The sequence below is a fragment of the Ceratotherium simum genome, chromosome 2 (genome assembly GCF_057802395.1).
Source record: "Ceratotherium simum simum isolate JZ-2026a chromosome 2, ASM5780239v1, whole genome shotgun sequence".
Lineage (NCBI taxonomy): Eukaryota > Metazoa > Chordata > Mammalia > Perissodactyla > Rhinocerotidae > Ceratotherium > Ceratotherium simum.
This window is the reverse complement of record NC_141901.1, coordinates 55,212,988-55,226,081: the sequence shown is the minus strand read 5'-3', so window position 1 is coordinate 55,226,081 and position 13,094 is coordinate 55,212,988. Positions and strand designations below refer to the sequence as shown.

The following is a 13,094-nucleotide window of genomic DNA, read 5'->3' as shown; positions in this document are numbered from 1 at the left end:
CCCTTCAAAGTATTTTTCGTGTCTTCACTTTCGTATGTGTAGTTCATAATATTCCATTGTTTAATAACAACAAAAAGTATCTTCTGCCTCAGAAGGCCAAATCTACTCAGTGAGTTCTAAGATATGCATAACTTCAAAAAATTTTTAAATATAATTCAATACCTAACATGCTGTCTGTTCAACAAAAGACTGAATTCGTTGGTAGAAATGAGTATGTGATTGTGTTGTTATTAAATTCAGAAGTCTCTGTTCTTGTTCATTGGAAACTTCATACATAGAACCTCTCACATAAATGTACCCAATAAATTTTTGTAGAATTGACTCATACTTAATGTGACTTCTCTTTGTTCTTTGTCTGCACTAGATTAGTATAATATGAGAATTAGTCTATTCATGCTGATAAGCATCACAGATTATAGGGATTTTCATTGCTGTTGTCTTTATGTCTAGTATTTCTTTTTTTCACTAAATGTAGGGAGGTACTTAATCTTGTTCAGCACTGCATCCCAAATTTCTGGAACCTAGTAAGTTCTTCAGAAATATTTGTCATATGATAGAATGAGATCAGGCCCTTTAAGGCTAACTTGAATATTAATTCATATTTTTTAGAAGAGAGGCTTAGCTATAGTAATATAGTTTCATAACTTTTACTGTTGTTGATAATTCCCACTCAGTGACATTATTTGCATCTCACCTTGTACTAAGAAGGAACAATTTGTTCTTCAGACAGGAACTCATTACTTTGTGTTTGTTTCCATATTTGTAGTAAAGGATACCAAATAATTGGAATGTGTATCTTTGTTCACTATGTATTTGTATTCATCTAAAAAAAAATCAGAAACCATATTCAGTTTTCAGGTGACATTTTACCATGGTGGACATAATCCTGTCAAATTGGGATGTGGCCATCTGCGTGCCCTGACTGATTAGTAAACAGGAACTTTGTGAGCATCAGAGAAAATAGGACAGTATTGCTTATGTTTCTTCATCTGTCTAGATATATACACAAAATATTGTTTCCCAGACTTGTCAGCTAAGGACCTCTGTGGGCATCTGTCTAAATTTCACATGTCCTCTCTCTTTCAGAACGTATTTACTTATCCCCCATTTCTCCAGTGGCTTTTTGTTTTTGGCTTCCACAAAATCTTCATCATCCCCCCTTTTTCTGTTTGTTTCCCAAATTAATAGCTCTGAGTTCTTTTCCCTTTAAAATCTTCCTTTCAGTCTCTTGTCCTTCCTTTCCTGCAATCTCTTCCATCAATGGGATGAATGACCACCTTCTCCACATCACACCTCGAAGTCCCTAAAGGAAAAGAGTACTGAAACAAAGTCTTAGAGGCTTAGGACAGAGCCAATTTTCCTGTTCCTTATGGGATTAAAATGGGAAAGGGGTCTTGGTTATCCCATTCTTCTTTGACAGTTAAAGTTTCCTCATGGTGTTGCTACCTTTTAGAATAAAAAGGAAGAGCTCATATATCTCCAGACAAAGATAACTCCTGTTCTTCTTCAGATCCATGCATATTCTAATCCTCTTCAGGACACTTATTACGAAGATAAAGACAGCCTTGGGTTGGGATTACTTGGAATTAACGGTAGCAGTGGTCAACTTCAGCACGCTCGATTTCACCATATATTCAGTGCCTTACTGTAGTGATGAACATTGCCAGTTCACACTTGAAATTATCATTAAACACCCCATAATGTACTTATAGCCCACCTTTTACTTTTTCCATCTTGGCTTCTTTACCCCTCTCCCCATTCTGTTCTCTAAAGAAAAACGATCCTTCCCTAATTTGAGTCCCAATCTACCTGTATGACGGCACATGCTAGCTTCCTCCCTCCCCATAAGGCTGCAGTGACAATAGAAATTGCCACTTTGCCATCTTCTGACTTGTGACGTGGGACTTGTTCTCTCATAATGTGTCATCGTAGATATTCTGTTCTACTGTCTGTCATTAGGAGGTATAATTAGCCCTGTCCTTGGTTTTGTCTGCCTGCCTTGACATCTTATTCTCACCATGGTGTGGTTCTCAAACCATACTGGTCCCCTTTTTTCATTCTACCCTGTCTCTCCACTCCCCCCATACCCTCCTCTACCCCCGCAAACTTCTTATTCCTATTTACTTGATTAACTTTTAATTGTGAACAACTTTTACTTCTCAGCCAGGCTAACGACCTCTTCCCAGGACCTTACATTTAAGCCACTTGTTTCTTACCATGTTTCCTTGTATTATCAGTCTGTTTGTAATTTAAGAATCTTTCTTCAAACAAATTTTTAGAGTTAAGACCCATCCCACAATTGTACAGCTTCAAATCCTCCTTCCATAGAATCCCCTAACAGGAGGAAGAAGAAGATATCCTTTCACATCTTATTCAGTGAGCTCTTTTTCAATATTTTAATCTTGAAGTTAGTTTCTACACTATCTGTTAATATACACTGAGTGAAAAAGCCTGAGCACATCTCTAATAAAGATGTTTTTCAAGTTCACAGTTACTTAAAGGGTCACTTATGGTTATAGTCTGCGGGCGGGGTCTCCTTGTGTAATACTTCAGAGACAGTTTGTGGATTGTGTGCCCCTGTCAACCTTATGGTGTTTCCTGTGATTCATTAAATTGCTGATAGTCCCATTTATCTGTCAGAACCCGCCCACTTCCAGGGCTGGCCTTTTCCTTCCTATTCCTTAGGAGTGTAAGGTCTGAGTCTTAGAAAGTTCTGATCAAATAAATTGTACTTGGTGTTCCTCTAAACATTAATGATATTGTTTAGAAAACATTTAAACAAGCCGTGGTAGCTTGTTTATTTCTGCTGTTAGGCCTTAAACTTGTCTGGCAAATTTCAAGCTCCTTGAGAGCCAGGGACTACATCTTACTTAGTCAAGTCTGTATCCCCATAGCATCGCCCACATCACTTGGCATATGAAGTATCCAGCAAACATTGTGTTCAATAAAAGCATTCAAAGCACATGCCCCTGGGAGTCATCCACATGTCCAGAAAAGTTTCTCAGACTTCTCCAATGCTATTTTTGGTTGTCTAACCCTGATAACACAGATTTTTAAATTTTTTTTTTACATTTTGTATATTTGATGTTAGGCCAAACTTCTCCTGGTTTGTAGATTTCTGTAACATTTGTTAGTTTAAAATAAAACAATAATACTGATTCCTTATCACTTGGTTTAGAATTTACATATTTATTATAGCTTAAACTATTTAAAATCATAGATTCAGGAGTCAGACTTCTTGGGTTCTTCATTCTATTCTAGTGTTTTTCAAACTCTTTTGACAGGGACACATAGTAAAAAATAGACTTTGTATTGTGACCCCAGGGGTTACACTAACACACACACACACAGACACACACACACCCCTATATTCTTATGCCAGAAGAAAAGTTTCTCAACACCGTACTCACCTTAAAACATTCAGTGCTCTGTGATGTTTTCTATTCTGTTCTATTTCATTTTTAAGCTACTGATCGAGACCTACTGAACTGAATTCATTCCTACAGTCCGGGGGAATATCTGTGTATGTATTTCTCATCCAGCTAACATATTCAGTACTTATGATGTACCATTTACTGTTCTTCTCCACTACGTCACTGGCTTCGTGACCTTGGGAAAGCCGCATGTGCATGTTCAGTTTCTTCTATAAAATGGAGATCTAGTGATGTCTACCTCCAGGGGAATGTTGTTAGGATTAGATTAGACATGTAGAACACTGAGCAGCCTGCATGGCAGGTAATAAGTGCTGCAGCGTTTGTGCCTCCTTTGTTGTTTCTGCTGTTGTTACTATTAAAATTACTTTGGCTTGAACTTCCCATGTTTCTGAAACACTATATATAAAGCATATATTATGTATAACTTAATTTTCCTTTTAACTCTCATTATGTATTTTTATATTTTTAAACTAGAGATATAATTTAGATATAGTGAAATGCACAGATCTTAAGTGTTCAGTTCAATAAGTTTTGACAAATGCACACATCCATTTGACCTACACCCCTGTCAAGATGCAAACATTCTCATCACACCAGAAGGTTATCTTGTGCACTTCCCGGTCAGTTGTCTCCCTTATACCCAGAGGCAACTGCTGTTCTGATTTTTTTCACCATATATTAGTTTTGCCTGTTAGAACAGAGTCGCACAGAATGTATTCTTTTATGTCTAGCATTTTGCTGTTCAGTATAATGATTTTCAGGTTTATCATTGTCATTTTATGTATCAGTAATTCATTCCTTTTTATTGCTGAAGAGTATTCCACTATATGAATACATCACATTTTATCTATCTGTTCTTCTATTGATTGATATTTGATTGTTTCCACTTTGGGGCTATTATGAATAAAGCTGCTATGGACAATTGTGTAAAAGTCTTTGTGTGGATATATGTTTTTATTTCTTTTGAATAAATACTTAGAAGTGGAATTGCAGGCGGGCATTTTTCTAACTTTATGAGAAATTTCCAAAGTAGTTATACCATTTATACTCCTACCAGCAATATGTGAGTGTTCTAGTTGCTCCATATCCTAACTGACAACATTTGGTGTTGTCAGTCTTTAATTTTAGTCTTTACTTTACATTAACATCTCCCTGATCACTAATGAGCACTTTTTCATCTGCTTTTTGGCCATTCATATCTTATCTTTAGGTCTGTGATCCATACCTGTTTTTTGTGTATAGTATGAGGTAGGTGTGGACTCTCGTTATATTTTAAGAGATATATGGTCTCCTGAATAAAAGTGATTAGGATCTAATGCATCATTAAAAATTATACTTTAAAATCCTTAATTTATGTTCAGACCATTAATTTGTTCTGTGCTTGTTGAATTCCTTTACACATTTTATTCCCCACCTCAAAAAGTTATTTATGTAGACCCAGTCCAGGATGTATATGTAACTTGTTTTAACTGAAGACATTAAAAAAAAAAAAAAAAAACAGAACAAAGACAAAAAACCTCAACATATTTATTTCAATTTCATTAGGAGTTTTTGCAGGACTCTTTGGAATTTGAATGTTGAAGCAGCTACATTATGCTGTTTACTCATATTCTTATTCTATCAATAAGCAGCCTACTAGCTGGAAGCACCACACTTGTAGCTATTTATACTAAACTTACCATTTTTAGTCTTCAAAAGAATTTAGTACTCTGTATTCAAATAATAATAAATGATCATCTATCCTTATGTAAATAATTGCTTTTATAAATGTCTGTGGCTGCAAACTGATTCCGAAGGGAATCTTTGAAGCTCATTCTACTTCAAAGTCAGTTTGCTAAATGTATAAATTGATATTACCTTAAGTCATTATACTAAGTAAATCATAGATTTACTCTATGATTTACTAACAGCAAAATAAAATATTGACCTCACTAGAATGATGAGAGTAAGGAGAGGCTGAGACATCAGGAAAGAGCCTGGTAAGTAAACATCTGGGTTAAATGTCTTGGGTTTAAGGCTATGGGAAGAAGAAAGATATGTGAGAAATGCTTCTTCCTTTGAGTCACAGTCTAGGCAGGGAAAAAAAAGACAGAAAAATGGGAAATGTTTAATCATAATGCAAGAGATAAATACCAATTAACCACATTACATAAAATGTCACATAGCAGGATTAATTGCTAAATGAACAGATACTGTTATTGATTATCCAGGTTCCCAATATATTTTTAGTGATGTATTACTTTGGAGTTATTTGGGAATTGGTGAATTTTGTTTTGCTTTTAAAGATTTCCTGCCCAATACAATTTTATAGAATCTTAAATCTGCAGGGATGGGTTTAGTCATTGGGTCTAAAATAAAGGAAAACCTGTTTTCTAAACTTGGTTATTGAAAAAAATTAAATCATATTTATGGTACTTACTATGTGTCTGGTACTGTAGGAAGCATTGTACATTACTCATTTAATTTTTATAACAAGCCTATTGGTAGATTGTTATCCTCATTTTACAGATGAGGAATCTGAGGCACAGAGAAGTTAAGGGAATTTCTGAAGATAATACAGATAGAAAGTGATAGAGTCAAGATACAATCCCAATTCTGTTAGGATTTAGGGCCAAAAAGTATTAAATAAAATAAACATTTAGAAAAGGCTAGATTTGAGAATATAGCATTTGTGGTTAAGTGGAAGTAGCACTGGGTTTTCAATAATATATTAGAAATATTTTTTAAATTAGGAAAATTTTCTTTCTTTACTGCCATGTTAAATTCTGTACCATTTTCCAAAAATTAAAGTTTAATTCAAATGAGGCTAAATCCTTTTTTATCAATATTGTCAAACATTAAAATCCAGTTTTCTCTCAGCAAGTGACAAGGAACTTCAAGAACAAAGGGTATATTTGTAAGCTTGTTATCGTCTTTGTCCAGAATGGTTGCTTTATTTCCAGTTGCTCAGGCAGCTATTTATAGTTTATCAGGGATCCAGAGTTGAAATTATTTGAAGATTAATAGATTCAACTTGTGTGTGAAAAGGATTCCTTTTAACATGCTTTTGGTAGCATTAATAGAAACCATCTTGGAATCAGGTTCTTTTGTCCTTCTGATCCCTGGCATTGAGGTATTCAGGTATTTTTAAAGGCACAATGTTTATATTGCTGATTACTTTTAAAAGTATCACTTCAAAATTGGCAATAAATGGCAAAGATGCATCTTAATCCAGTTCTGTTACCAGCCTCAGTCTTGAAAATAAAATGTTATATTTGAATATAAACCCCCAATTAAATGGGCCTTAAAGAAACTTAGATTTGGAACCACTTTTCATGTGGTGATTATCATCCAAAGAATAAAGAGATTGATTTCCTATTTTAAGATTGGAATATAGATATATATATATATAATTTATACTATTATTTATTATATTATTATACTATTATTTATATTATTATATATGATATAATATGATATATTTTAGACATATATATATAATAGTATAAGTAATATTGGGGAGGGAAGAGAAGGTGACTGCTTCATATTTCTTTTTGAAGTCTGTCATAGCAAAGCTGAAATTTTTGGAGAGCAAGCATGGCAGACTCCAAGGACCTTCTGTGATTTTATTTTAAGCTTTCAGTAGTGGTATGTTTCATTCATTCTCTGACAGTAAAAACAAATGAGTAATAGATGACTAGTATGTTTTGTCTGCTGTAGTAATACCCTCTATCATTGAATCTGTCTAGCCAATTATTTTCCTGTTGTCTGCAATTAAAAACCATCATGTTTTCTGACAATGTAGGAATTTCTGTTCAGTTAAAATATATGTTGTCATTGAAGTGAAAATAATGAAATTGTAAGAAATTGATTGATTTTAGCTGTATTATTGAACTCCTCCCCCAAAAAGTCAAATCCAGATCATTTAAAATTTCTCATAAAATACCTGAAATATCATTAAAGTATTAAAAATTAGCCTTGACAGTTTTTAGTATGAGTACTTGGTCTCTGAATTTTGACCTGAGGTGTCAGTGATAGTGGTGGCATATCTAGTCATTCACCTTGTGGTGACCAGCCTCCAAGGTGGCCCACAGTGATCCCACCTCCTGATACTCACACCTTTAAGTAGTCTCCTCGCACATTTACTGGGTTGGTGTCTGTGTGACCAGTAGAATACATCAGAAGTGATGGTATGTCACTTCTGAGATTAGGTTATAAAAGACACTGGGACTTCCATCTTGGTGTGTGTCTTTGTCTCTCCCTCTCCCTCTCTCTCTCACATCACTTGCTGTGTGGGGAGCCAGCACATGCAAGGAACCAAGGCCTATGGCAACAGCCATGTGAGTAAGCTTGGAAATGGATCCACAGCCCCAGTCATGCCTCCAGGTGACTGCAGCCCTGGCCGACAGCTTGACTGCAACCTCATGACACACTGAGCTAAAACCATCCAGCTCAGCCCCTCCCAGATTCCTGACCCTCAGAAACTATGTGAGACAAAAAACATTTACTATTTAAGCTGCTAAATTTTAGGGTAATTTGTTATGCAGGAATAGATAACCAATACTCACCTCCACTAAAGCTCTTTTATTCTTCAAATCTTAACATCTGTTTTTGCTTATTGTTATTATTTGTGCTGTTAAACTCGAAATCCATACAATTCACCTGACTGAGGCATTAAGTTGGTTGAAAAATACCCTATACCATCTGCCATTTTCCAATCCAGTATTTCATATAATAAATAAAGACTTTGAATTCACTTTTCCCATATTTGGGTCTCATATTAGATGTAGTTAAAGGAATTGTTTTGTGACAAGGAACCTTTTTTAGATTATTCCACACATTCTTTTCATTTATTTGCAAAGCCACCAATTTTGTATAACTTGTAATTACTATGCAAGTGATTATGGAATTACTATGAAGTACTTCAAGAGAAAACAGACAGCTTAACAACTGTTCTCAGAGAAGTCTGAGATCTCACCAAAGAAGCTCCTCATCTATTACTCGTAACTCTGCGATGCTTATTAATTATACAGGATAATAACAGTGTGGGTTTTAAAAAGTCATATTTTTAAGGAATAGTTAACTATATACTCAAACCTGAGAGAGAGCTTCTCAGCAGATTTGATGTCAAGGTCATGAATTGTACTCCCAGCTCCTGCTCTCTGATCCCACTTTCTCCGTGGTATTCTGAAAAGGAAAAGGTCATAAAATTTAGGTTTACTTTTTTCTTTTTGCCCTACTAAACTAATTTCAGTATCAATAATCATTCCTTTACCACCGCTAATCATACAGAAACGGTAATCATGAATAAAAAATGTGACAGAAAAGTGGAATTTCAACTTCTTAACGAGTTTTTTTCCTCTTACTTCCTTTGTTGAAGCCTGTTTTTAAATATGGATTTGCCTTAGGACGTTAATAGCTATCTACAAATAGATACTTGTATTGAATCCTGGGTTATCAATCTTATGTTTTATACCTAAAGAAACATGTTCTTGGTAAAAGGAAAATATTGATGAGGCCCATGTTTGACTGAAACTAAAGTCTAGCTTTTTTGTTTTACTCTTATCATGATTTAAAAAAATAATAATAGGGGCTGGCCCAGTGGCATAGTGGTTAAGTTTGTGTGCTCTGCTTCGGTGGCCCCCAGGGGTTTGCAGGTTCGGATCCCAGGCGCAGACCTATGCACCGCTCATCAAGCCATGCCGTGGCAGCGTCCCACATACAAAAGTAGAGGTGTGTGGGCATAGATGTTAGCTCAGGGCCAATCTTCCTCACTAAAAATAATAAAAAAATAATAATAAAAGTAGCCAATTTGGGAATTGGTCTTTTGTTTCTCCATCTGAAATGGATTAGAGATTATTTTGAAATTTGTTTTGAGTATTTCCTTTTCAACGTGAAGCTGAAAAAAATAGGATTCTATCTTGGACTCTGTCTTTCAAATCTCTCCTCCCTTTAATTCTCAGCATGCTCACACACACACATACACATAATTGTAATCAAGTTAGGAAGATCGTTACCAATAACTTAAAGGAACAAATAGATTTTTCTCTTCATCTTTCCAGTATACAAATATTATCCAAATACTCCAATAATGTCATCACTTAAGATGGTTGTAGTCAAGCCAGAAGTAAAACCCAGGGCTTCTAACTCTGCTTTGAACATTTACCAACTGATATCAACACCAATTTGTAGCATAAGGCTAAGTGATTCCTGGGTCTTGAACTTGGACAGTCTAATGAAGAAAGAGGCATCAAATTTCAACACTGAAACATACTTCTGTGTTAAAGAAACTCCATGTTTGCTTTATTTTCTTGAGGTTTCTTTTTTTCTTTAAGCTATTGAATTGTCAATTTTCCTTTCTTTTCAAATGGGTTCCTATTTGTCAATGGTGGTAGTAAGAAAACATAGCTTCTGATGAAATAATTTTTAAAAATTCATAAAAGATAATAGTTTTAATAACTAAATTTCATTTGAAAGCTTAAATTATGTAGTACTTTGCTGTGGTTTTTGAGAGTTTCCTCAATCTTCTATTAACACTTCATTTTTTTTATTATAAAATGTCTCAGGAAACTGTCTAGTGTCTGTGTGGTAAAGTAAGTGTTAATGTCACTCTGTTCACCTGCACAAAATATATGATGCTTATATGAAGTAATACTTCAAGTCCTTCCTAGCAGAGAGAAGGGAAGAGGGGAGCCTAAGAATATCTCTCCACTCCCCTCCTGACCCTTAGATCCACCTTGGCACCCAGGCCCAAAGCCCTAGGCCAGAATTCAAGCACCAGCCCTCAGTCCAGGCCCTCTCATCCCCAAAGCTCACCAAGCCCTGAAGGGGACAGATTGGAGGATGGAAGATAGCATCTGAACAGAGACTAGAAGAGGGGGTGGAATTTGGCAGCAAGTAGAAGAGATTTTTGTCTGGACCTCTAGTTGTGAGTGCCTCTGCCCTCTTGACCTACCAACAACTGAGGGAAGTTCTGTATGTACAAATCACAAATAGTCCTAGATTACAATGTGAAAATATTTCTAGCATCCTTTACTTACCTACAGCCACTTTGTTGGGTCTCTAAATATGTAAACTTATAAAATTATCATGCTTACCATATTTTAGAAATGCAAATAGTATAACAGAAAGAAAAGATAAGATATGCCTGTTGGTAATATAAGCATTCATAAGCAGAGGCAGGAAGCATGGTGGTTAAGGACAGGCTTTAGAGCCAGGCTGCCTGGGTTTAAATCCCAGTTCTGACAGCTTGCTAGATGAGTGACCTGGAACAAGTTACTTGATCTCTCTGTGATAGTTTTCTCATCTGCAAAGTAGAGATAATAGCACTACTTTATAGGGTTGTAAAATTTAAATAAGTTAATATGAATATAAATGCTTAGAACAATGTCTAATACATAGTTAGCTCTATATAAGTATTTGTTCTTGTTAATATTATTATTATACTAGGCCCCCTTTCTGATGTTATTTCTATATTTAGATGGCCCAGTCTGATTTTGTAGTCAGGTTACGTTCATACTAACATTACCACCTTTAATGTATAACTGCTAGCAGATCTCCCTCCTCAATAGTTTTTAAAAGCAAAATGCTTATTTTTTTTCTTTCCCAGGCCCAACACAGAGATACTTTCATTGAAGAACGCTATGGAAAATATAACATCAGTGACCCTTTGATGGCTCTACAGAGAGACTTTGAAACACTGAAGGAGAAGAATGATGGCGAAAAGCAGCCGGTCTGCACAAACCCACTCTCCATTCTTAAGGTGGTGATGAAGCAGTGCAAGAACATGCAGGAGCACATGCTGTCCCAGCTGGCTGCTGCTGAGAGCAGGCACCGGAAGGTGGGTTCACACAGTTGACTTGTGCTACGTCAACTCTTGTGAAGACTTGATAAATCGTGCCTGATACTTTCTTGTCAGCTGCCAGTTTTCATAGTAATTCAATTGGGAGGTCTCACAGGTGTCAAAAAGCCCCTTAGCTTACCTAGGAGCCACAAGATAGAAAACACAGGTTATTGCAAATGTTAAATTTAGGTAGTGTGCCAGACACATTATTTAAGACAGGATTCCTTCTTGATATGACACTCCAAGATACTTGGTATGTTTTTTCAGCTCTTGATCATCCAAACTTTAGCAACAAACTGGGGTTTGACCAAGCTTGTAGCTGAACGGAGTGTTCTGTATTTGCTTACTTAAGTGATAAATAGAAAGATTAACAGGTATTTGGGGAATGCTATATCTAAAAGACAGAGAGAGAGAATTTACCTGACTATAAACATGCTAATAGCCAATAGATTATTTTCATTTTTTTTCCTTGTTTTGAGTTTCATTGCATTTTACTTCGTGAAACCATAAACATTCCCTGGAGTTGTTTACCTTAAAGCTGTTCTACCCCATTAGGAAAGTGTGTTTGTGTGTGTTTTTCCAGGTCTTACAGCCCCAAGTTAGGTAGGAAGGCAAACCTGTGCTTTCTTCCACCTCATCTCATTGGAATTCTAGTGCTTGTGATTTTATTCTCCAACTTGTCATTTACTGCTCAGATTTGGCTTGAAAGAGATGCTTGGCTAGAATCTGTATTTTTTAAAACTATTGGTTTAGATTTATACCAACAAGGGGAGACATCAGTGCATTTAGTAGGAAGCATTTTATTCTGAAAAATTGGGTTAGCAGCTGCCATGTGATGGGCCTTCATTTACTTTTACAGTTACCTGCGTTAGAGAGCCATCTGCTTCAAACACAGCTGACCAACTGCTCAGGCTTAGGTCCTGCCCATGACTTTTCTTTCTCTTCACTAAGTCCAAAGGAAAGACCAGAGTGGAGGTTCTTAGCCATGGATGGGCCTCAGATGTTCCATGATCCCCCAGAAAATATACAGAATGCCAAAAGTTTATGCAGTTTTGTAGAATATGAACTTTTTCCTGTAACTTTAATTGAATTCTTAAAGTTGTCCAAGACCCAGAAAAGTTTAACCTCTGATCTAGAATGAAATAATCAGAAGGCATTTATACCTTAATTTAAAAGGTGTCCATACACTTGAGTTAGTTGCCTAAATTTTGGGGACTTCTACATAATCCTCTAAGAAAATCTTCCCAACATCCTTGTTTGATAGGCCTTTTTTCCACTTCCTACATGAAGCAATAGAGCTGTGCTGAAGGGCAGGCTGGCTGGCTGTCATGCCCGTGGAAGGTGTAGTGATGGGATGGTTGTGGCTCTAGGTGACTGGGGAGAGGAAGAAGTTAAAAATAATAAAAAAGTTCTTAATGTTATATTTCAATGTAAGATTCTTTGAGTGAGTGTTAAATGTTTTAAACCAACTGCCTATCTATTCTTAAGTGTTTTATCAAAGTAGAACACTGACTTTGTTAGAAATCAAATAGTACCTAGAGGCATATAATTAGGGTGCTTATTGACCCAGTTTGCCTGCGAGAGTCCCAGTTTATGCCTATCGCCTTGGCATAGTTATTAACAATATCTCCTTTGACTCTCAGAAGTGTTGTGATTTGAACAGTAAATTACATGGTTACTCTGCTCATTATGAAAAATAGACTTCCCCAGTCCACATCTTCCCACTCTCTTCTCGTCAGTATTCAGAGACAACCACTTTTTTCTTTTAACCATTTATTTTGGTAGCTAACTTCCGTATTTCTAAATGGTATACTTCTCTCTCGCTTTATCAATTTTAG

The 13,094-nt window shown here is 35.9% G+C and overlaps 2 protein-coding genes across 4 annotated transcripts in view; one reads left to right on the top strand and one right to left on the bottom strand.

Moving 5' to 3' along the window:
* CTTNBP2NL (CTTNBP2 N-terminal like) overlaps positions 1-13,094 on the top strand; it is a 50,288-nt gene that overhangs the window by 30,037 nt on the left and 7,157 nt on the right. For all 3 annotated transcript variants that reach the window (XM_004420670.3, XM_087445435.1, XM_087445442.1), the window contains one exon: positions 11,023-11,253. In XM_004420670.3, coding sequence (XP_004420727.1) covers positions 11,023-11,253 — 231 coding nt within the window. The remainder of the gene's footprint in view (positions 1-11,022; positions 11,254-13,094) is intronic.
* Positions 6,937-13,094, bottom strand: part of ST7L (suppression of tumorigenicity 7 like) — a 155,259-nt gene continuing 149,101 nt past the window's right edge. The window contains exon 15 of the mRNA XM_087445453.1: positions 6,937-8,600. Within this exon, the coding sequence (XP_087301579.1) occupies positions 8,547-8,600 (54 nt within the window). The 3' untranslated portion in view covers positions 6,937-8,546. The remainder of the gene's footprint in view (positions 8,601-13,094) is intronic.